This window comes from Microcebus murinus, chromosome 10, assembly GCF_040939455.1.
Source record: "Microcebus murinus isolate Inina chromosome 10, M.murinus_Inina_mat1.0, whole genome shotgun sequence".
NCBI lineage: Eukaryota > Metazoa > Chordata > Mammalia > Primates > Cheirogaleidae > Microcebus > Microcebus murinus.
In genome coordinates this window covers 81,873,652-81,898,977 of record NC_134113.1, presented here as the reverse complement: position 1 = coordinate 81,898,977, position 25,326 = coordinate 81,873,652, and the positions used below count along the sequence as shown (strand labels likewise).

At 37.5% G+C, this 25,326-nt stretch overlaps 1 protein-coding gene across 10 annotated transcripts in view; it reads right to left on the bottom strand.

Annotated features, from left to right (window-relative positions):
- Positions 1–4,878: 4,878 nt before the first annotated feature.
- ABCC9 (ATP binding cassette subfamily C member 9) overlaps positions 4,879–25,326 on the bottom strand; it is a 146,797-nt gene continuing 126,349 nt past the window's right edge. For 8 of the 10 annotated variants that reach the window (XM_076007603.1, XM_076007604.1, XM_076007600.1 and 5 more), the window contains 9 exons: positions 23,945–24,046; positions 23,240–23,360; positions 21,473–21,603; positions 20,629–20,707; positions 18,254–18,362; positions 16,693–16,796; positions 14,465–14,598; positions 12,628–12,690; positions 4,879–7,697 (listed from right to left, as the gene is read on the bottom strand). In XM_076007603.1, coding sequence (XP_075863718.1) covers positions 7,560–7,697; positions 12,628–12,690; positions 14,465–14,598; positions 16,693–16,796; positions 18,254–18,362; positions 20,629–20,707; positions 21,473–21,603; positions 23,240–23,360; positions 23,945–24,046 — 981 coding nt within the window. In that variant the 3' untranslated portion in view covers positions 4,879–7,559. Of the gene's footprint in view, positions 7,698–11,748; positions 11,928–12,627; positions 12,691–14,464; positions 14,599–16,692; positions 16,797–18,253; positions 18,363–20,628; positions 20,708–21,472; positions 21,604–23,239; positions 23,361–23,944; positions 24,047–25,326 lie in introns of all 10 variants that reach the window. The other 2 variants (XM_076007599.1, XM_076007607.1) reach the window with 1 other exon arrangement.

The window sequence follows — 25,326 nt, the reverse complement described above, 5'->3', positions numbered from 1 at the left end:
TTTGTAAGGCTCGTTTCATATCTGCTCAATATATGTTAGCTATTATAATCATTGCATTAAACTTTTAACGAGCTGGTGTATGCAATATACATTCTACTAATATCTGAATCGGTTTCATGCTTCTTTCTTTTTCTCCCCAGTGATTTTTTCTTCTCTAATGTTGTTTGATAAAAGATAATACTAGACATTACACAGATCATATGATATTTAAATCATAAATCATTATGTCATCTCTATGCTTTATCGGAACATACAGCTAAGCTTTATTAAAATATTATTTCAGCCAAGAATGTCCCATGAAATATTAGCCTTGCTAATTTTTTCCCTACATTTTTGGCCCAAAGACTAGATGCCTTGTATTTCCAACAGAATGTTTTGTTGCTAGAATTTCAGTCAAGTGGGAACAAAGAAGGGAAGCTCCTATTTTCAGGTGAAAACTTGTCACCCTAAATCACTGCCTTTCACCATCCTCTCCTTCCTGTTTGCGGTGGGAAATGCGCTGCCTGGGTTGAGTGTGTGGCTGAGAGTGATAGTCACTGAGAGAAATGGCTTCTTCTGTCTGAAGTGTGCTTGTAATGATTGTATGTATTGGGGATCCTAAAATGGGTGGAATAGTGTAATTCCAGGAGGGGGCTGTTACTGCTTGTTTTGAGTGGACAATTATGAGAAAATGTCGCATTGGCGGTGTGTTATCATTCCCATTGGGAAATAAAACTTGGGCTTAAAAAGTCAATATTTGGAGGTGGTTACTTATGGCAGGAGATTTTTATCTTGTTTTCTTGTTTTAAAAGAAAATTATAGGCCGGGCACGGTGGCTCACGCCTGTAATCCTAGCACTCTGGGAGACCAAGGCGGGAGGACTGCTTTAGCTCAGGAGTTCAAGACCAGCCTGAGCAAAAGCGAGACCCTGTCTCTACTAAAAATAGAAAAAATTAGCCAATCAACTAAAAATGAAACAAAAAATTAGCCAGGTGTGGTGGCTCATGCCTGTAGTCCCAGCTACTCAGGAGGCTGAGGCAGGAGGATCGCCTAAGCCCAGGAGTTTGAGGTTGCTGTGAGCTAGGCTGATGTCATGGCACTCACCTTAGCCTGGGCAACAAAGTGAGACTCTGTCTCAAAAAAAAAAAATAAATAAATAAATAAATAAAATATTTTTCTTTCTCTAGAGCAAAGGTAGGGTGAAAGAATATGAGTAGAATGGACCAGGGTTTGAGTAAACCAGCTTATTTTAGTGCTCTTGTGATAGAAGAATGGTTTTCTGTCTCTCCAGTTTTTTTTCCCCAAGGAAAATAACCAGTACTAGCCCAGTCTCATCACTCTTTTTCTGGAACTACTGGTTGTGACTTGGGTTTGCATTCTTGCTTCCATGTCACTCTCCAGACTGTGTTAGGTTCTCCTCAGCGTAAGACATTGCTTGTCATTGGCATATACTACCTGACCACAGCTTTTCAGATCAGAGGTAGACACCTGCCCCAAAGACTAAAGCTGCCTAGTCATGTATAAGGTAAAAAGATAAGCTAGACAAGGTAGATTCCTTGCTTAATACTTTAGAATAGACAATCTGAGAAATGGAGATAGCTGTGGGCTCAGAAGCTAGAAGATTTAGTTTCAGAGACAGGAATGGTTCACAAAGGTTTTGTGCAGGATGAGAAAGAAGTAGGCAGAGATAGGAATGAGGCAGAAGAAAAATGAAAACCTAGAACAGAGAGGTGGAATTGAGGGAGTGCACTGTCCCCTAGACAGGTCCCTAAACCAGGCGTCCTCAAACTATGAACCATGGGCCACATGCGGCCCGCTGAGGTGTTTTTGCTGTCGCTGCCTGTCCTGCTTAGCAGCCGACTTGTCCCGGGCCCACAGTGCGCATGTGTGGAATGTGCGCTGCACTCTCCAAAGGCCCTCCAACGGTCTGAGGGACAGTGAACTGGCCCCCTGTTTAAAAAGTTTGAGGACACCTGCCCTAGACTGTCTCAGTCTTCACTTTCCCAACCAGATAATTCTGCTTTTCCTAGATTCCCGTACAGATGTATTCTTTCAATTCCAACTCCATCTCTCCACTTCTAGCCCCTGCTGTTTAAAAGTACAACCTCTTGAGTCAGATAGTCAGACTTCAAATCAGTGACTTGGGGTAAATCATTTAAGTCCTAGCCTCAGTTTCTTTATCTGTAAAGCAAGTATAACAAAGACACTCATTTGTTAAGATTTCATACTATTTTTAATATACTGTATAGCTATGCCCTACCCTGATGAATAATCTCCTTGTTTAGTACTTTGCTACTCAAAGATAAACACATAGCAGATATTCAACAAATTATCAGTCAAGATGAAATAACCAAAGTTTATTTTCATGTAGCAACCCCTAGAAGAGAGATGACCACCTTTCATAGATGCCCAGTTCACTACCTTTGACGACAATCATTATTATCCCTAAAAAGAGCCTGCTCTCTGTAACCCAGCAATGTGTTGCCAGGGTTATCTTAAAAAGTCGTTTTTTAAAAAACCAGCTGAACTTCCTATCAATGGAAACACATTTTAGGATCTATCTAGAAGTGAAATTTCTTCCTAAGGTAATTTAGGTCTGGGAGATACACTTATTGATTATCGTGATTGTAAGAATATTTCTCTTTATTCCATCCATTCTAGCCATCTGTATTTGAATTGTCTATGCATTGCGCCAATATGTGATGTAAAGATTCATAGCAACTGCATCCTTATTTAAAGCAGCAAGTTAAGGTAAAATGTGAATGTGTACATTTTACACACATGTACCGAGGAGTCAGAGGATGGGTTGTAACCTGTAAAATCGAGTTAACGGTACACACTTTTATGGATTCAGATAGCTGGTGATTCTGTTTACGTCTAACTTCAAAGCATTGGTGTACATTTTTGGTGTACACCAATTGAAATCATTGGTGTACATTTTGGGGATTAAGAATAGTTTAAATTACTCTCTACTTGACTAGTGTTGGAACAAAGCCTCAGACTACTATGAGTCAAAGAACAAATACCTAGATATGAAAAAGCTAGCCTAGATCCACTTGGCTCTGATAATACTGAAGATCAGTAGTCTTTCACTTAATAATTACTGGTAATGTGTCCAAACAGCACATAGTTGCACCATTCTCTTAGAGAAAAACGGAAATGAAGTAGCATTGAGCTACTGCATCCGAGTTGCACTTTTGATATATACGAGCAAGTTACTTATTTTACCCAGTGGGCAGATTATGTAACAAAAGTAATGGTCTAAAAACAAAGCTCTTTGTCATTGAAATGGAGTGTGTAACTGGAGGTGGCCTGCGATGGTAGGAGCACTGAAGTCACCGAGTGGCTTCCTCCTAGAGTCAGTTAACTGTTTAGCCAGATATGGCTCCCTTGATCTTTGTCATTTTTGAAATGGCACTGGTGACTATAGTGGGACTGGCTGAAGGCAATTTGCTACTGTCCACAGAAAAAGAAATAGTTTAAGTCCCATGCTCTAGATATGTAGAATGAATATATCACGCTTCATATGTCAGCAGTGACAACACTTGCAGAAAAACCGTGAAGTTGAAAAGGAGAATAATCATCACAGATAATTTACCTTCCTTCCATACTGTGAAATATCAATAGCGAAACCGCCCCAATTTGGTCACATGTGCATACTATTAACCTTTGAAACACTGCATCTTTGCGGGAAAGTTTTATCCTTGCATCACTTGTTGCTGATTAAGCCTCAAAACAAAACAGTGTTTTAAGTCCCTGTTGATAAATTCTCAGCCGAGATTCAGCTCATTAAACAATGTTTCCTTTTTGATGAACTCAGGCAATTCATTTAATGACACTAAGAGGTTTGTTTTTAGCAATTCAGGATAAGGCAATGTCAGCAAAGATAGGAAGCAGGTAAAAATCACCTTTGAGTGTTTTACGGCCCATGTTCGGTATAATAAAGAAAAACTGGCATGAGGATTGAAGTAGATCAGTGATTCCCCAACTTGGTTAATTATGAATCTCATTTGGAGGCACTTGCTAGAAATAGAAATACAAGCTCTTTCACTGGAGAATTTGATCCAGGTGAATCTTACCAATATTTGAGAAAAATCTGATGTAAATGATATGTAGTTACTAAAGAAAAATTACACATAAGTTACAGGATACATCCCCTCAGGCCTTGGCCATTGCTTCTTATGCTAAAGGCTAAGATTACATTTAACTTTGGATAATCAATCAATAAGGGAATTATCATAGTACTGTAAATCACAGAACTCCAAAGATTATGTTATAAAATAAATGATAAAAGATACATTGGGCTGGCCATGGTGGCTCACACCTGTAATCCTAGCACTTTGGGAGGCCGAGGTAGGAGGATCTCTTCAGTCCAGGAGTTCAAGACTAGCCTGAGCAACATAGCAGGACCTGATCTCTACAAAAAAATAGAAAAATTAGCCAGGCATGATGGCGTGCACCTATAGTCCTAGCTTCTTGGGAGGCTGAGGCAGGCAGATCCCTTCTGCCCAGGAGTTTGAGGTTGCAGTGAGCTATGATGACACCATTGCACTCTAGCCTGGGCAACACAGTGAGATCCTATCTCAAAAAAAAAAAAAAAGATATATTGGAAGACAACCATAAGAATTCATCAATAAACCTTGGGAAAGAGTCTAGACATCCAGTTATTTAAATAGAGATGTACAAATATTTTATTAATATAGCTGTTCCACTTAATGGAAACTTCTCTGGGGTCCATAGACAAAGTAATAAAGTGCATGACTGGCAAGTGTGAAACGAGATCATCAAGGTAGCACCAGGTATTGTCTTGTACTGGTGTTGATTTGTATCTATTGATCAGTCCTAGTTAATACTCAGTGGAATTATAAGTGAAAAAATAATCACTCTCTTTAATTAAGCAAACAAAAAGAGTAATTTATTACATAATAGTAAGTCAATATGTTTTTATATATTATAGAGATAAACATATTTATTATAGAGAATAAACATATTTCATATATTGTAGAGAATAAATAGTAGCATAAACACAACACAGAAAAGTGGAGAGAATAACCCATAGTTATAGGCATATGGTCAGTGGCAAAACTAATCAATGAACCAGTCAACTATATTTATTAAGGCCTACTATGGGCTAGGCACAGGGCACAAAGACAAACAAGAGATGGTCCCAGACCTCAGGTATCAATTACTTAGAAGTCTTCTGGTAGCTAATCTAGAACTCAGTAGACTTTTAAATGAATCATGACTAATAGAATAAAAATAGATCTTTTCTTTCTCAGTGACATCAGTAACACTGTTATTTCAACATAAAGCTTTATGCATTTGTTGCTTTTTGTAAATATTAAGGAATTAAAATTTCTCAAATTGATTTGGTTAATTAAGTGTAAAATTTGCAAATGTAAAATTTCATTTGGTTAAACTGGTCTTTTATAGATATGTACCTATATACTAAAAAATTATTTCAACATGAATCATTTCTATATTCAATAGATAATACATATAATGAAATAAATGATTAATCAATTAAAAACATCATTCACTTCATTTAGTCAATTTAGTTTTGTAAACAATTAAACATTTACTCAACTTAAGTAACTAAAAGTTATGAGGGGACCAGCAACTATGTGAGTATAATGTGATTCTCAGTATAGTGGTAATTAGATATACTTCTACTGAAGTTAACTATATAGCAGTATAATTTTAAAATATCATAAGAGATTATTTCCATGAATAAAAACCCATTTCTCTGAGAATGAGAAAACCCATTTCTTACTGAGAATAACTCAGTAAGAAGCCTCATGCAAATTCAGCCCTACAAAACATTTTTACACTAGCAATATTTTAGGAAATTGGTTGAATTTTTAGAAAATATTTTCAAGATCCAACTAATGGGTTCTGATTCTGTTCTGTTTAACTTTCAAGAAACAATAAGGTTATTTTCTTCCAATGAAATTTTACATGTACAACAAAGGGTGTCAACTTATGCCAAATAACATGAAACACTTTTGTCCATCTTTATGGAACTTATTTTTTATAAGTATTAGGATTCTATATTAGGGTGAAGACAAAAATCACACAAGAACTGTAGGAAGGCAGCATAATTTCTCTTTATCCATCAATTGTGAAGTCTTCAAAATATTATAACACATGCAGATCTTCATATGAAAATCAAATCAATGATATTTATACTGGATGGGCACAAAATTGTAGAAACTCTGGTTGCTAGCATGACAGTGAAGGCAACTTTTAGTATTTTTAAATTTATTAATCTACATCTAAGCAAAAAATAACACTAACATCCAATCAATTTTTGATATACTCTTCACAGGCACATTAAAATTAGAATAAAACTTTTGGTGTACTTTTTACATGCACATAAAAATTAGAGCAGCAACAAATGGACACGTATGTGAGACACCATTTGGCATAAATGTCTAGAAGAAATAAACTCTTTCAATTAGAAACAGATCCTTGTTATATGTATAACTTCAAAGTGTGAGATATTTCCACCCTACCACTGGACTGTTTTGTAGGAAGTATCTGGCATCTTAGAGGAATGTTCACCTGCCATTATTAACATATGGCTAAGATTTGGGGTGTGTGTGTGTGTATTTGTGAATATCCTGTGTGACAAATAAGGCCACTTCTCTATCTCCTTAAAATCTTGAATAATGTGGCACTTAAGCACTCAGAATCACAACCACAGCTACTGATGAATTAAACTGGAGAAAGCTTAGCCGGCTTACCACTGAAAAACTGAACTTAACCACTCTTTGAACTTCAGTCTGGAAAAGGCACATTATGCCCGGTATTGTAAGAATTCTCTCTTTACTGAACAGGAAATGATGGAAACTTAAGAGTAATTTTTCAAATACCCATACTCTTTTCATGATCTTTCTAGTTAAGGCTTTGGCTTTATAGAACTACTATACATGTGATAACTTCTTGGTGATAGGAAACAATTTAGAGGAAAAAATAAAAGAGAGACTCCTAAAAACATCAGTATTACTAATGTTAACAATACAAAAACTATTCCCTTAAGATAGATAATGAACATGAATGTTTCATTAGAAAACGTGCCCTTCTTTTATTCTCTTCCATGAACATCTGCTGTTCCAACAATAAGGAAAATATATTCTTACAAATAAAAGGATAATAATACTGACTACTCATTGCAACTTCTATGCCTGAGAGATATTTATCAAAGTTATGAGAAAACATAAGCTGTTGATTTACCTCTTAAAGTAGGTTACATGTTTTAATACAACCTGCTATCCTTAAAAGAGGAGTGGCTTGATCATTATAAAAACACCAATATTGAGCACATTAAGCAGTAATATCTCAGAAAACTGTTTAAAAAGCAGGAAAAAAACTGCTGGAAAAATAAAAGAGACTGACTCTCAAAAAAATAAAAATAAAATAAAATAAAAAGCAGGAAAAAGAACTGTCAACTTCTTTTCTTGTGCAAAATCTGTAAATTTTAAGATGCCACTTTATGAAGTCAATCTGATGATCCATTAAATAGGTTACAACTGCATTATTTTAAACACATACATCATTTTAAGACCCCCCCCCCCCTTTCACATGTCCGCACGAACGAAAGAGGCGAATACTCCATCTTCCCGAGCCAAGAGGCTTTCTGGAGTGTCATATTCTAAAATATTTCCTCGCTTCATCACAATAACCAGGTCTGCCGTCAGAATAGTGTGAACCCGATGCTATGAGTAAAAAGAACACACATGTTTGTTACAAACTTCAAGGCACACGCCAAAACAATGGAATATGTATATTTTATAAATCATTCAGGGACATTTATTTCTCTTGGGGTGCCAGGAGATGCAGGAAGCACAACCCTTCTTTTTCTTCTTAATTGAAATTATTGTTTATTTACCTACTTTTAAATCCCAGCCTGTATGTATGGCTGGGTTTTATATGGGCTGTATCAGCTTGAGTGTAGGTACTATATCAGAGTCATCATTTTCATGGAACCTTAAGTAGGCTAATGGATGTTTGTCAAATGATTCAGTTCTAAGAGGGGCCATGGCGAACCAGTTGGGTCATACTTTAGTCTCAACAACTATTCTCTCTTGTGTGGAGTCAACTAATTCAGTGGGCTAGTACACAGTGTGAAGAACCCTGGAAAGTGACTGAATTCTGGGAAGACAATATGGGGCAGTCTACTGTGACATGCAGTATTAGAATGGATTTTCCAGGCCTTTAGACATGCAGTCTCTTAGTCTTTGGAGATCACTGCCACTCACTCACTCATTCTCACTTTCCACATGGTCCCTTTGGAGAGAGGCGTTGGTGTAGTAATTAATAATGATAAAAGCTACCACTTATTGAGCATATGTCAGACATTAAGTGCTTCATATACATACTTGTGAATCATCAGAACATTCCTCAGCTGTGAGTGTTAGCTCTCTCCACTTTTTTTTTTTTTTGAGACAGACTCTCACTCTGTTGCCAGGGCTAGAGTGCCATGGCATCAGCCTAGCTTACAGCAACCTCAAACTCCTGGGCTCAAGCAATCATCCTGTCTCAGCCTTCCGAGTAGCTGGGACTACAAGCATGTGCCACCATGCCCGGCTAATTTTTTCTGTATATTTTTAGTTGGCCAATTGATTTCTTTCTATATTTAGTAGAGACAGGGTCTCACTCTTGCTCAGGCTGGTTTCGAACTCCTGACCTTGAGTGAATCCACCTGCCTCGGCCTCCCAGAGTGGTAGGATTACAGGCGTGAGCCATCGCGCCCAGCCAGCTCTCTCCACTTTATAGGGGAGACCACTGAGACTCACAGAGATAAAGCAAAATCAGGAGATCACACTGATAATAAGTGGCAGAACCAGTACAAAAACCAGGTATACTAACTTCAGAATGCGTGCTATTTCCATCCTGCCATCTAACTGTTTCAGAGGGAGCATTTGGTACCTTAGAGGAATGTTCACCTGTCATCGTTAGTGTTATGGTTAAAAGTTACGCTTTGCTTGTATATTTTAGCTCTATCACCTGTTAGTTGCGCCATCTTGAGCAACATACTTAAGTTTGTATCTTTCCAGTTTCACATCTGTAAACTTACGGCAATAATAGTATCTGCCTCTGAGAATGGTGGTGAGCTTCGAATGAGATAATCTACATAAAAAAGTTCAGCATCTTGTCTGACACACACAAACACATAATAAACATCAACTACGAGTATTATTACTTTTTATTTTCATAATTTAGAAGGGAAAAATCTGTGTGGTTGACCTTTACTCTTGGTACTATCAGTGCTGTCCAACAGAAACATAATGTGAGCCACGTGCAATTAAAGAAGTAGAAATAAATAGGTAAAAGCACTTTTAATATATTTTAAGCCAAGCTATTCAAATGTTATCATTTCAACATATAACAAATATAATAATTATTAATGAGATCTTTTACTTTCCTCCATTAGTACTAAGTCTCTGAAATCCAGTGTGTATTTTACATTTCTAGCACTTCTTAATTCCGACTACTCGCATTTCAAGTACTCAATAGCCACGTGTGGCTAGGGGCTCCCATACTGAGCCTGGACCATGCAGGTCAAGATATTACTGTGCTGATGGGAGCTCTGCCCAGGCCTCTAATGCCAGAAATAGCATCTATTTAGCTGATACCTAGTCTTCCAAAGTGCCTTCTCTTATCAATTCAAAATCCAACCTAAAGCCATCCCCACACTCCCAGACCCATGTTCTCCCCTGTTCCATGTAGATGGGGCCGTCTCAATGTTCATGCTTGCAGAAAAGCAAGCAGTTAAAGTTGTGACTCACCACCAGAGGGGAAAAGAAACATGTACACAGAGTGATACATGTGATAATGTATGTCAGCTTAGAATATACACCACTGGTTTCAACACCTGTAAGACAAGCCTATCATTCACTGAGTATTGGAAATAAATAATATATATATATGTGTGTGTATATATATATATAGGAATAAACAATACTTTGCAGAATAATGTTTATCTTTGAAAATGGACCAGCCTATCATTCACTGAGTATTAGAAATAAATGATACATATTTAGGAATAAACAATACTTTGCAGAATCATGTTTATCTTTGAAAATGGACCAGAGCCATTTTCACACCCATGCATTTAGACAAAAATAAACTTAATTGTTTAATATCCTTCCAGAAAAATATTAGTTCTTCAAGGACCATATCATAGATGTCTAAAAAAAAAAAATAAAAGAATGTAGCCTCTAAATCCATAAATATATATATTATAAACATTGCCTTCACAGTCTAAAATAATGTTTACTAGAAAAATATAAAAAGAAAAACATTGAAAAATCTTGGCCAAGAGAAATAAATATAGCTGGTATTTATCCCATTAATTCAAATTATTTTTTTCCCTGACAAAATATAGCACCAACTGTAATGGTGTTGATGAAATTTTCAAAAGGGTCCAGAGAAATTAATCTAATCAAGCACGAAGAATACATCGCTTTCATAAGAAAATACCATGGACTGTTCTGTTGTGTGAGTGCTTCTTTTAGAAGTGGGAAAAAGTTATCTTTTTAAGATATTCCCCATTTTCAGTGACAGTTACCCAAAGTAACACAACAACTTTTAGGCTGGGAAGGAAAAACAGTTACTCCTATCAGAGGTGAGGATCATTCTACAAGGAGTCCACCACGAGTGTGGTGGTGTTCTCTCTTCTATGAGCCTGTTATGAAGAGTTGATCCTCAGAAGAATCCTGCAGTAATTTCTCCCTGAAAGCATTATGTGTATAGGGTGGGGGAGTAACTCTAATTATCCTGTGGCCACCATGGTAGGACCATACTGGTGGCCCTGAAATGAAGAATGGCTTAAAGATACATAAGTCTATGGACAAGTATTCAGTGAACGTAGGAGAACAGAAATCAGGTAAGAGAACATACTTTTTTGGTTAAAAATACAAATTATGCTCAAGTAGTATTCCAGCTGTAGACTCAATGAGACCACTCAACAAGGCCATGCTTCATGCAGAGAAAAATCAAGTCTTCCTAGTAGGCATTCTCCCTCTCCCCTCACTCCCCACTTAGTTAAGGGCAATGGGAAGTTCTTTCTCTCCCCAAATATCTCCTTACCTTTTCCAGGGAGAATATTCTTAAAAATATTAGAGAACTGTTTTTCAAGTTAGCTAATTCTCTCACCCCTTAAATCATTCAGACCTTAGTATAAATGAGTTAATCGGGTGACTTTCCTCCAGGTTGGAGGAACCACAGCGTTCACTGGGAAAATGAAATAAATTAGGTTTTCCTTTACTTAGGCACAGCTCGCAGAAAGTGGGCCCTGATGGGGAGTTATTCCCTGGCATCTTGAAAGATCTGTACTGCAAAGTGCTCTCTATCTCTCAGGCACCATCCACAAAAAACAGAAGCATAGCAAGCTCTCCATACACAACTCCCAGTATGCAACAGTTAAACTTAAGTAATTATTTAAATTAAGCAATGCATCCTTGAAGGGCAGGTAAGGAAAGTGTACAGCATTTTTAAGGATGCCTACAAAACATCCCTAAGGAATAGTGAGATTTGTTGTTAGGGTGGAGGTAAATCCCATTCTTGAGTTTCATAAAAACTCTCTCTTTGCACGTATGCGTTGGAAAACACATGCATGCGCCTCATTTAGTATCGAGCATAACTGAAGCACTTGGTGAAGCTGAGCTGGTAATGACACCCTGCAGTTTGTTCCTTCGTCCCAGCCCTCCCCTTTAATCACAGCATTAGCCTTGCCTTTGGAGGGGATCTTGCTAAGATAACTACCAGAAATGGGGTTACTTGGCAGAGTGGATCATGATGAGGGTCTACTTGTTGGTCATCACCAAAGTGGAAAAGAGGCCATTCTTGTGAGCGAGCAAGTTTGGAACGGTATCACATTCCACTAAAATACCCTCAGAAAAGACTAAAACAAGGCCTGCGTCCAAAATAGAAGAGACACGGTGCTGGAGAGAAAAATGGAAAGAAGAGAAGAGAATCAGCAGGAGGAAAGATGTCCAAGTGGCTCATTAAAAAAGTTTCTGTTAAGCAGTAAGCCTAAATGTGAGCAAGAACCCATCCATTTGCAAAGAGGAAAAGACAGAAAACCATGGCTATTTTAAGTAAGCTGTAACATGAATCGCAAACATTTAGGCAATTCTTCTATTTGATTGGTGCTACCTAAATTAGAAAAAATTACCTGCCGCTGCTGTGAGGTATCTCATTGCTTTATTTTTAAAAGCAGACAAGTGAAGAGAAATATAGAAATTAAATATAAGTGGTAGCAGAATTGGCAATGAAATTTAGGCATTTTGTTCTTCCACTGCTCTTCAGACTCTCAGATTATTGAAGAGAATTATTCAGTATAAACTACCATTGTATCTGGTGAACAAACACAGGCCATGACCTGCTGGAATCCTTAGCTTTAGGATGCCTTATCATTGTAACTTAGAGGAGTCAGCTAGAGCAGACAGTTTGGAAAAGAACAACATTTTCAAAATATAGCTTTTTTCTTTTTTTTTTTTTTCTTTTTTGCACAGACACAGAAACATTATCAGAGAAATGCAGAGTTTAACACAGGTATATTTTAACTGCTCAAACTTAAAGACTATAGCATCTTAGAATAAAAACAGAGACGAGAATATCAACTGTGTCTCCTATACTTACAGCTATTGTAACAACGGTGCGGTCTGCAAAGGCCGTCATTACCACTTTCTGCAAAATGTTTTCCTGCCGAAAAATAAATAAAGTGTGAATTTTCTCTGGACGACTTTCTCTTGCCATAATATTTTGCCCCCAAGAACAATGTCCCACCACGCCCAATCCCTTCTGAGCACTTTCACCCCTAAGCTTCCGTGGGAGATGGGAGAGGGAGGGTCCCTAGTAGCAGGTGCATACTGGATTCTGTACATGTCTTCAAAATGCAAATAAAACTCAGTGATCAGCTCGGAATGAGTGACAGATTTATTGCCAGGAAACCCAAGGAGGAAAATGAAATCAAATGGGCATAAAAATGCTTATTTGAGTTATACCACAAATAGTATGCATTCAAAACTAAAACCCTAGGCCAGGCACAGTGGCTCACAACTAATCCTAGCACTCTGGGAGGCCGAGGCGGGCGGATCACTCAAGGTCAGGAGTTCAAGACCAGCCTGAGCAAGAGCGAGACCCCGTCTCTACTAAAAATAGAAAGAAATTAATTGGACAACTAAAAATATATACAAAAAATTAGCTAGGCATGGAGGTGCATGCCTGTAGTCCCAGCTACTTGGGAGGCCGAGGCAGAAGGATCGCTTGAGCCCAGGAGTTTGAGGTTGCTGTGAGCTAGGCTGATGCCATGGCACTCTAGCACGGGCAACAGACTGAGACTCTTGTCTCCAAAAAAAAAAAAAAAAAAAAACAAAAACCCTGAAAAGTTGTTAACATTTGATTGAGAGAAGGGAAAATCTGAAATTCATGCCAAAACTTTGGACTTTGACCCACAGAAGAACATTCTAGGCAGGAATCATTTTTAATTCCACCACAAACCACTTTTATCATATTTTAAAAGATGTTCTGGGTAAAGATTCCTCCTCTCTGCTAGAGCAGTGGTCCCCAACCTTTTTGGCACCAGGGACTGCTTTCATAAAAGGCAATTTTTCCACAAACTAGTGGGCAGTGGCTATGGTTTCGGGATGATTCAAGAGCATTATATGTATTGTGCACTCTAGCCTGGGTGACAAAGAGAGACTCTGATTAGAGACTATTTTATTCCTTTAAATTATGTTAACTTTGAGAAGGCTGTATAACTTTGTATAGGTGCTTCGATTAGTCTTACTTAATAGAAAAAAGGATGTCAAATTAATAGCTCCATATATAATTGGCTCTTAACAATCCTGAAACTGTTTCACTTATTTAGGTCGTTTTTCCCAATCTCAAGTGGGGAGCAGGAAAATAACATGAGGTTGTCGATGATTTTTTCTTTTTTCAAAAGGTTGTAGCAAATTAATTTTTTTTGTTTGTTTGTTTGAGACAAAGAGTCTTGCTTTGTTGCCCAGGCTAGAGTGAATGCCGTGGCATCAGCCTAGCTCACAGCAACCTCAAACTTCTAGGCTCAAGCAATCCTGCTGCCTCAGCCTCCCAAGTAGCTGGTACTACAGGCATTCGCCACCATGCCCGGCTAATTTTCTCTCTATGTATATTACATGGCCAATTAATTTCTTTCTATTTATAGTAGAGACGGAGTCTTGCTCTTGCTCAGGCTGGTTTCGAACTCCGCCCACCTCAGCCTCCCAGAGTGCTAGGATTATAGGCATGAACCATAATTTTGTTTATTGGTAATAGGAATGCCTTTAAAGTGTGTAGAGCCTCATTTATTATAATTCTCAATGGGCTATCATCAGTTGATCAGGAGATGATTGAGAAGACACTCAAAACAATAGTACTGAGGATTCAGAACCCAATCAGGAAAAAAATAGATTGTAATTTTCATGCACATTTCTAAAAGCTTAGCTAATGCACTCACCGTGGCCATGTCAATGGAAGCTGTCGCTTCATCCATAATAAGAATACTGCTCTTGCGAACAAAGGCTCTAGCAAGGCAAAACAGCTGTCTCTGTCCAACGCTAAAATTCTCCCCACCTTCAGTGACAACTGCATCTAAATCAGAGAAAAAAGCAAGGATTTCAGTAAAGAAATGCTGCTAACATTTTCCTTCCTTGGGCAAAGGACATTATAGCTGAATAAAACATTGTTGCATAGACAGATGAATGATATGTCCTCACCTTTTCTGTTTTCATTTCCATCCACATTTCATAAACTATACTACTGTGAGTTTAAGATAAATTCTGTTTCCGAAATTTATTTTTTTTATTAGAATTCAAACACTTTTTAGTAAGTTCCTGGGAGAGATTTCTATTGATTACATTCTTGCTGCATCAAATTCTTACAATTTCTCATGTGCAGAGGCTATGCATTTATTCTCCAAATTTTAATTCACATAATAAATAAGGAGGATGCTGGGGATGGTGAAAGCTCTTCACTAGAGTTGGCCCGAGCCACATCTCCATGAAGGAATTGATGTAATATTTATTAAGACAATGAGCACAATGTTCCGTGGGTTACATAGTGTAAATACAATCCCCTGTTGCTTACCCTACACCGTAAGCCCCAAACACTATGCCCACAATTCAAAACAGGTGTATGCAGCTCTCATGCTGGTGAAGAGGAGTATAAAGATGCAATTGCCTGTCTTTCCAACTATTAATAGTGAGAGGGAGGGTCTCTAAAGGCCTAGAGAGAAAGGACTATCAACATGTATCAGTTTCTCAAGTAGGCTTGCTGGGCTCTCCCCAGGAGACATCAAAAATTATTATGGGAAAGTTCATGCAGAGTTCTAGAATTACTCTCACAATCTGACACTGGAAAGGTCAATAAACTTTCCCTTAAAGACATGCTGTCTTGAGCTTTGTTTGTGGCATGCCTTTTCTTTGGAACTTAATTAAAATAATAAAATGTAGTGTTTGGGGGTAGGCTCTTCTTTCCAAATAAACTAACAAATAAACATGGTTTTATTTTGTAGGTTGATTTTTAAAAAGCTCAATGCAAAAACAGCACAATCAATTTGATCACTGTATATTATGTATTAAAATTAGAATATCAATAAACTATTATCTTTCCTCTTTCTTTCTTTCTTTCTTTCTTCCTTTCTTCTTTCTTTCTTTCTTTCTTTCTTTCTTTCTTTCTTTCTTTCTTTCTTTCTCTTTTCTCTTTCTTTCTTTCTTTCTTTCTTTCTTTCTTTCTTTCTTTCTTTCTTTCTTTCTTTCTCTTTCTTTCTCTCTCTCTCTCTCTCTCTCTTTCTCCCTTTCTCCCTTTCTCCCTTTCTCTCTTTCTCTCTTTCTTTCTTTCTTTCTTCTCGCTCTGTTGCCCAGGCTAGGGTGCCATGGCGTCAGCCTAGCTCACAGCAACCTCAGACTCCTGGGCTCAAGTGATCCTCCTGCCTAAGCCTCTTAAGTAGCTGGGACCACAGGCATGTGCCACCATGCCCAGCTAAATGAGTTCAGACTTCAAGGAAGCAAAAGTCTAAAACTGTACATGTTTCTTTTCTGTGAGTTAAAGACCATAGGAACTCTATTATTTCATTAATCACGTTGTTCTTTCATTCTGTCATGGTTTATTTGTCAGAAAGTGTACTGCCTCTTATCACTGATCGAGTACATATTTTGTTCTTTACACAAGTGACTAACGCTGACACTGCATCAAGGTAACACAAAATAGTGTCTTCAAACATGAAGAAAATTATGTTATATAAACAAAAGAAATATGCACTTCCTAGCAGCATAGAAGATGGCCACTAACATGGAGAAATTGTCTTCTTCTAAATGGTGCCAAGGATTCTTAAGCTTAATAGCTTCTGCTATCTTCTTATCCATTTCCTGAGGATAGGTGATAGTATAGGGCACCTGAGCAAGAATCACCACAAGGAAACACTCTGATTAAAAGGACCTGTATCCACCAATAGTGAGAAGACTGAAAAGATAAATGTATTCTTTGGAATTTGTTAAAAGGTTCATCCTCTTGTACCCCATACAAAATCATTAGATTTTAAAAGATCCTAATGACCTGTAGGAGATTAAATCCCCTTTTAAATATAAGGGGATTCAACACTAGAATTATGTGACTATAGAATTACAAATAGAGATATGTAGAACTAATTGCACATAAAAAAATACGTGTACTGCTTAGAAAACATACCTAGACCTCCTGGTAGAGATTTGACCATGTTCTTCAGCTGAGCAATTTCTAGAGCCTCCCAGAGCCTGTCATCTGTGCATTTGCACTCTGGATCTAAATTAAATCTGTAGGGGAAAAATCAGTTAATTAGTCAATAAATAAAAATAGAGAAAAAATTATGTATATTTGCTTATTGCTTTTCTTTCCGTAAAATGTAAGTTCTATTTGTTTTGGTTACTTCTGTCTCTTCAGTACCTGGAACAGTGCTCAGGACAGAGCAAGCACTGAATTCATCCTTGATGACCAAAGAAATGAATGAATCAATGATCTTAATGCTATCAAAAATGATTTTGATGAATCATTAGGTAAGTTTACATTCATAATATGTTATGATCAGCTTTGCTATGTGGGTCCATCTACTCCATATTATGCTTAGTATAACCCGGATAGTGTTTAGCAAAATTTTCCTGCAGAACTGATGCTGAATATATAAATCTAAAGGGGAACAAATGATGCTATTTTAGGTAAGATGTGCTGCTCCAACCACGATAGTAGTATCCATAATAAATATACTCAGAGATATAAATTCACTATGGTATTGCTAATAAACTTGATATATTCAGAATGTTCTTAAACTGGTGTTGTATTGATTTTTTTTATTTCAGGATATTATGGGGGTACAAACATTTTGTTTTTATGATTAATTAAAATAATTTTATAGCTGAATATTCAGAAATCTTACATACATTTTCTCCTCAAGATAAAGAGTACTTAGTAAAAGGGGGTAGTAAACACTTCTCAGTAATTAAGTGGACAGAGAAGGAGAACAAGAGAGAACAGAAGATGGATGAAATGAGAGACATGATTTGGTGGATGATGCCCGGGTGGACTTTGGAATCAGACAGAATTCAGATGCAATCGCAGTTCTAGCACTTCCTAAGAGTATGAACTTGGGTAAGTTGTGGCTTCTTTGAGTTTCAAAACCCTCATCTGTAAAATGAGGATAATAATATGTATCCTAGAGCAACGCTTTGAAAATTTAATCAGACAATATATTTAAAGCCCCTTGCAGATGGTAGATATTCTTATTTGTGTGTGTGTGTTTGTGTGTGTGTGTGTGTATGTGTGTGTTGTGTAGAACCACAAACCAGGCATGGAGAAGACTGTAGCAGCTTATTCAAAGCAATTTTGGCTGAAGGTAAAGTTATGGGGGGAAAGTAAAACATTTAACCAAAGTCAGAATACCTACTGAGGCCAGGCTAGATACCCAAGAGGCAGGGAGACTATCTGTAGGGTAGAACACCTCAGAAATGTCTCCCAAGAATCACTGGTCCCAGGTACAAAGGAAAAAGTGGCTTTTATAGAATCAATCTGAAAGAGACCTCCTGGAGACATAAAGGATTGGCTTCTTCTAAAGGTTAATTTATCAATTCTAGGGTTTTCCAGCCCAAATCCTTAAATGCCATATTTGATCTTATTGTCTTGATGATGTCATTTCACAACTACATGAAAACAACTCTTTCCTATGAGCCAAAGGGTAAATCCTGAGGCACATAGACTTTTTGCTGAATATGTCACCTACCTAATAGAACCACTGAATAGGATTGGATCCTGCAGAATGATTGAAAGTCTAGAACGCAGTGTGTGCAGTGGTAGTTTAGAGATGTCTATCCCATCAATGACAATCTTTCCTGTTAAGGAAAAACAAAATGTACAGGCATGCAGAAAAATCACAGGCAAAATAATATTTGTTTACAAACTGAAAGTTCTTTTTTAGTTCAGGTTTGAAATTCAGAAGATGAAGCTTTCCTCTTAAGTATTAAAAGTGTCATTATGTGTCTCTAAGAAAATATACATTTTGGTAATAGTTTGTCTTTCTTATACATTTCTCCTAAAGGAATTTTTAGTTTCTATTTAGTTTACATCATCATACAAACCAAAAGTACTTTTATTGCATATTGAGTCCTCTCCCTTCTAATATTCCTTTGTCTTCCTTCCTTGCTTTATTTTTCTTCACAGGATTTATAAGAATCTGACATTCTGTATATATTTACTTATTTTTGTTATTGTCTTGCCCCCAACAAGAATATAAGCTTCATGGAAACAAGGGTTTTTGTCTGTCATTCATTCCTGTATTGATTGAATGTCATTCATTCCTGTATTGGTTGAATGTCATTCATTCCTTTATTGGTTGAATGTCATTCATTCCTGTATTGGTTGAATAGTACAATGCATTACAAATAGGAAAGTAAATTCTAAGATATAGATAACAATTTTTAATAAATTTCCCCATACTCTATGTGGACTTATAGAGACTTGCCCAATCTCGATATTCTTCCCTCAAGCTGAAATTCATTTTATCATACCACTTTTGTGCAAAGACAGTATCTCCCTGTGAGGTAAGCATGCCAAGCTCAGAAGGACAGCTGCAGTCCTTTTGCCAGGTAGATGTGGATTCATGAGCAGCTAAGAGTAATTAGCTTAGACTGTACCTTTCAGGAATAACAAACTATCTACTAAACTCTTAATAGCCTAATGCTATTAAAAAGAGAATACTAGTTCATATGGGGCCTGAAATCATGTTTTTGGATTCAAGAGGATCAGGACAACTTAGTATGATCAGTCATAACCACAGTGTTTTTTTTTTGTTTTTTTTTTGAGACAGAGTCTCACTCTGTTGCCCAGGCTAGAGTGCTGTAGTGTCAGCCTAGCTCACAGCAACCTCAAACTCCTGGGCTCAAGCAATCCTCCTGCCTCAGCCTCCCGAGTAGCTGGGACTACAGGCATGCGCCATCACGCCTGGCTAATTTTTTCTACATATTTTTTTAGTTGGCCAATTAATTTCTTTCTATTTTTGGTAGAGATGGGGTCTCACTCTTGCTCAGGCTGGTTTCAAACTCCTGACCTTGAGCGATTTGCCCGCCTTGGCCTCCCAGAGTGCTAGGATTACAGGCGTGAGCCACCGCGCCCCACCAACCACAGTTTTTTTAATGACAAATGTCATTCAAGTGATTTGGGGTCATGTAATTGCCTTATAATGCAAATCCTACCAAAAGTCCTTAAAGTATCTGAGCATTATGACTAGCCAGGGAAAAAGCAAGCTGCCAACCCAGTGATAGATGCTTACCTTGTTCTTGAATCTAACCCCCACAAAATTACCATGATTATAGTTCACCTTTGTTTTCATAAACTGACCTCTTTATCTCACAGAGCTGTTGTGTACATTAAATTCAGTAATATAAACTGTCAAGGACAATAAATATGCAAAGTACAATGATCATCATCATAATCATCACAGATAATAACATTAAACACTTCCTTGAACTGGTGGTCAAGTTATTGCTAGATTCCCTTTCATGCAAGATGGGTTATGTGCTGGCCTATTTATAGGCTACTTGATAGATGAAATAATCTGACATATTTTTTCTAAAACAGGTTAAATTATTTCTATATTCTTGTGTATTATAAATAATTTGGTGAATGAATAAATATTTTTGTATATTGCTGTCATGAGATTAGCACTTTACAGCAAAAGTTGCGTCTTCATAAAATGTTCAACATTATTAAACCATGTTATTAAGAAGATGATGGTAAGAGTTATGCACCAAAATTAAAAGTACAGATTACTTATCTTCTTGTAATTTTTTCCTTCCTCTTGAAGTGCTACCTCCATCTACTGCTATTCGAAGTGGGTGGCCTTGTTTTCATTTGACCGGTTTATTAGAACTCTTCAGCAATAATCTCTAGACATGAGTGTAGGGCTAATTATTTTATTTCCCCAATTCTATGTTCTTTCTTTACTTCTGAGCTGTCTATTTGGATTACCTGCCTCAAACCATGTGTAGGACACAAAGTCCTTATAAATATTTGCTTTTTATTTCTGCAGAATTAGGTAAGTTGATTTTTTTTAAAGAAAAGCACCACATAGCCAATTAAAAAATGTAGTTAGCAACTCACCATCAAATATATCAACCATTCTGAAAAAAGCCAGAGAGAGAGATGACTTCCCACTGCCAGTGCGACCGCATATGCCCACCTAAAAAAACAACTGTCACTCAGACAAAGGACAGAAAATGGGCAAAAGCATTTTTCACTTAAACAAGAAATTATAATAAAACTCCAATTCTATTTATTAATAGATGGTTACATCATAATCATCATTTTCTTCTTAGAGCTTCCTTATGAATTATCAATATTAAGATAAACACATGAAGTCCTCGCCAAATCTTTAATGATTCCATTCTAATTCATTTATTTTCATGTGATTGTGTTGTTTTTCCTTCATGGCTTAGTTTTTCCATTTAGTACATTGTCAGACTAATAAAGAACTATTCCATTTATATTAGAAGTGAGGGTTTTATAACAAAAAGTAGAAAGAGACAATTTTTTTCTGCACGCTTATTCTTTTTACAATAGCTAAAAGAAGTCATTTTGGGAGTAGAGCTATTAGGAATGCAAATGTTCCCTAGGGAATGTCTAGTATGGACATGATTCAGAAGCCAGAAGCCAGAAATTAAAACAACAACGACAACAACATATGCCTATTGTTGACTTTTTTGATCTTTAAGGGAGACTAATGTACAACAATACAACTTAGAGAATACGTACCACACTCTGATCCTGCCTTTCCCATTTTTCTTTTATGCAGAGAATTTGACCCATGCTGGGTAGGAAATAGTGTGTGAGCTTAGGGAGAATATACTTACTTGGCTGGGATGTCCGAAGAGCTTAGGTGGTAAAGGAATGAGCTCCATTGGAGGTTTTATGTACAAAACAAATCAAATGGAAGTGAATTGCATACCTTTTGCCCAGGTTTGATGTAAGCCTTGACATGTTTAAGAACAGGTTTCAGATTATTTTCATATCTGACACACAGATCATGAATCTTGATCTCCCCTTCCTGTGGCCAATGTTCTGGAACTTGAGAAGGATCTGGGGAGGGGTGAGGGAACAGGCAGACAGATAAATGGATAATAGCCAGAGACAGATACAGAAAAAACACAAATACTTAAATATATTTATATATACACATACATATGTATATATATGTGTGTGTATATATATATATAAATTTGTTTCTAAATTTAAAGTAATACTGAACCAAACTCTGCACTGTTTTATTTTTTTTTTAATTTAAATCACATTTAAAATAAATGCCTCTTGATTAAAAACTTTTAAAATAGTTCTTTTAGTTTATTTCTGGAGCATTCACCAGCATCATGTCTCTTCAGTATTCCATCACTCGATTCTACTCAAGGCGAACAGCGATAGCTCATTTGTGGATTGACTTATTTGTTCATCAAACGTTCGGGTGTTTAAAATGTGAGCGGTGCTGGGCACGGAGCTGGGCACATGGAGAGGAAAGACGCGGCTGGAGGTGCTCGCTGTGTCTTTGGGGGAGTGAGCAAGCAGAGCAGCGCCTGCAGTGCTGCACGCAGAGCCACGCGAGGGACGTAAACCCACGGTGCTCTGCGAGCGCAGATGGTGGTGACCTAGGACTTCCAGGACAGCTCCAAGAGGAGGTGGGGCCTAAGATGAATCTTAAAGGATGAAAGAGGGGGAAATTTATTTCAAATATATCTATATACAGAGGAGAACAAAGATGAAACAGAAAAAGCACAGCATGTTAGCGTAGCCAGATTAAAAGTTGTACAGGTGGATGATGAGAAATGGGACAAGGTAGGTGGCCAAGGGATGTCTAGTGGTGTCAGCTAAGTTATCTGGATTTCATCCTTGAAGAGCTAGAGAGCTGTTCAATGCCTGAGACAAAGGAATGCCTTGGAAGCTTGAGATTTGCATTTAACAAAGATTATTCCATCCTCGGTACTGAATTTCCTGCCAGTTTTATTCTAGCAAAGCTGAGAATCTCGGTCAGTATTTTAAGATCCAAGCTTCTTTTTTTTTTTGTTTTTTTGAGACAGAGTCTCACTTTGTTGCCCAGGTGTCGTGGCGTCAGCCAAGCTCACAGCAACCTCAAACTCCTGGGCTCAAGCGATCCTGCTGCCTCAGCCTCCCATGTAGCTGGGACTACAGGCGTGCCCCACCATGCCCAGCTAATTTTTTCTATATATATAGTACTTGGCCAATTAATTTCTTTCTATTTTTAGTAGAGACAGGGTCTCGCTCTTGCTCAGGCTGGCTTCGAACTCCTGACCTCGAGCAATACACCCGCCTCGGCCTCCCAGAGTGCTAGGCTTACAGGAGTGAGCCACCGCGCCCAGCCAAGATCCAAGCTTCTTGACATCTAAATTAATAAGGTCTTGAGAAAGAGAACACAGTAGTTTATAGTTTACTTTGGCAATTAATGTAATAAAGCTCAAACATTTTATAACTCTTTTTCAATAGCATTAAATAATATCTATTTGGACTCTGGCTCTATCCAAGACTTCTCAGGCCTAAATAGTTCTATCCTTTTAGGTGTTCATACTTAAGCAAAGTCAAGATGGCAAGGGGTTCTCTGGACATTGAAGTAGAAAACAAAAGCAAAAACAACAATGTGGTTATTAGCACACACTAATATTTGTTTAAAATAAATACTAAGTGAAAAAAATAATATTCTGAACAATACCCATGGTGCCTTCATAGTTCTCTGACTCCATAGTCAAGAAACTGTTCACTTTCTTCACTGCACCCATCTGGACCTCCAGGTCAGCCAAGTTCCTCACAACCCAATTCAAATAATTGGTTATCTGTGTCAGGTGACAAAAATTTAACATCTTTAGGTTAAAGTAAGACAGTTTTGTAATTGCTGTATTTTTTGGAATAAGATGACGTGTGGATGGTTAGTGTGTACTGTGTGGCATAACTCGTAAGCGCTGCAGGATAGTAGAGAATGTCATGGGATATATTGGCAAAGAAAGGTGTCTGCTCTCTTCAAGGGTCCCCAGGTGTTACCAATTTGTGAACTGTCCTCTGATTTCCCTGCACAACAAAGAGTTGTACACACTTCTGTTTGCACTTATCGCATGAGTATTCACATTCATTTTAGTGTCCCCAACTGGGTTGGGAACAACTCAGGAGCTGGATCCTAAAAAACCCTGGGAGCACCCTGACCACGGGATCTGAGTAGTTTTAAAAATTGGTTCACAATGTCGGAAATGAATCTAAGCAGTCCTAAAATGCTGGGTTTGGGCCCTGATCTATAATTATTTGCAAGATGTCAACTTTTTGTGATTTTCAAACTTCTCTAATGTCCATGAATAAGAGTTGATAATAACTGTGGCAGGTGCCACCAACTCTACACAAAAGGAGAGAGATTTTCATCCATACCTACCGTAAGTGCGTACAGAAGACCCAAGCCCACCAATCCAGAATTGGAAGACCCACTAATGCATGCAATAGACGCAGTGAGGACAATGCAGGCTCCCAGATAATCCTAAAAATGAGCAAGAAAAAATGTTAAAAGATCATTCCCAAGTTCTTGAACCAAAGATCTCAATCAACTTACAGAGGTGATCACTAGAAATCACACACTCTATTCTATGTGTGTCCTGTTAAATTTCAGAGGAAGAATACCTAAGATGTAGAGAAAAATGATAACTTATAATATAGGGCTGGAATGGAGAGTGATGCAATGTCCTCATTATATATATTATATTATATATAATATATATAATATTATATATATATATATATATATATATATATATATATATATATATATATATAAAGACACAGGTTCAGAGAAGTTAAATACCTTGGCAGAAGTTAAGTTGCAATTGGTGGCACAACCAGGATCAGATGGAGGATTTCCTTTTTGTCCCTTTCTACTGCACTGTGTTGCCAGACAAGCAACTATTTTGGGACCTGATTTTCTAGCTTAAATTTCATGTGTTCTTATGTCAGGGCTGTGATTAGCTCTCCTGTGTGCTGTAGCAAGATCCCTGTAGAAATTTGCCTCTGGTTAACTTGGTATTTGTATCTGAACTTTGTGTCAACTATCTGGGCTTAGAGTCCAGGACATTAAACCTATTGATGTCACATATATAAGAATAAAGGCTATATTTTCTCCAAAATAATAAGTATGGACATGTCTTAGTGTATCTGGACTGTGTATGATTCAATTATAAACTCTTTCACAAAACTTTAAAAATTCATTAATGGTCACCTTAGACTCAAATGAGAGACAGACATCTGTACCTTTTCTAACACCCTCTTCCTTTCCTGTCTCCCAACATTCTTAGGTGTTGTTCTGTCTTATCATTCAACAAAGAAATCCTCAAAACTTCTCATGGTGATGTATCACATGTCCCAAATGCAGGTAGAATTTCAGGCATGGGTACTTCTAGAATTTTCTCAAGTTTCCTCCCACTGATGAACTTTTCTAGCTAGACACATCTCTGGTCCCTCAAAAAAAACCCAACCCCCCCTCCCCCCAAAAAACACCCAATAACCACCACAACAATAAAAACCAGGTAGCAACTAGGTGGTAAGACATTAATGACAATAATGGAGTGTTTAACATGCCGAAGTCAAAGAATGAAGTTTCTCAAACGAGCTCACATGTGTGCATAGCTGTCTCCTTTAAAACTAGTTCCAAAGATCAAACTGTTGGAGAGCAATCAATGATCCCAGCCTGGGAGTCAGAATCTGGATTCAAACACTGGCTTTGAGCTTAGACAAGTACTTTAAGCCCCTATGAGACTCAATTCCTTC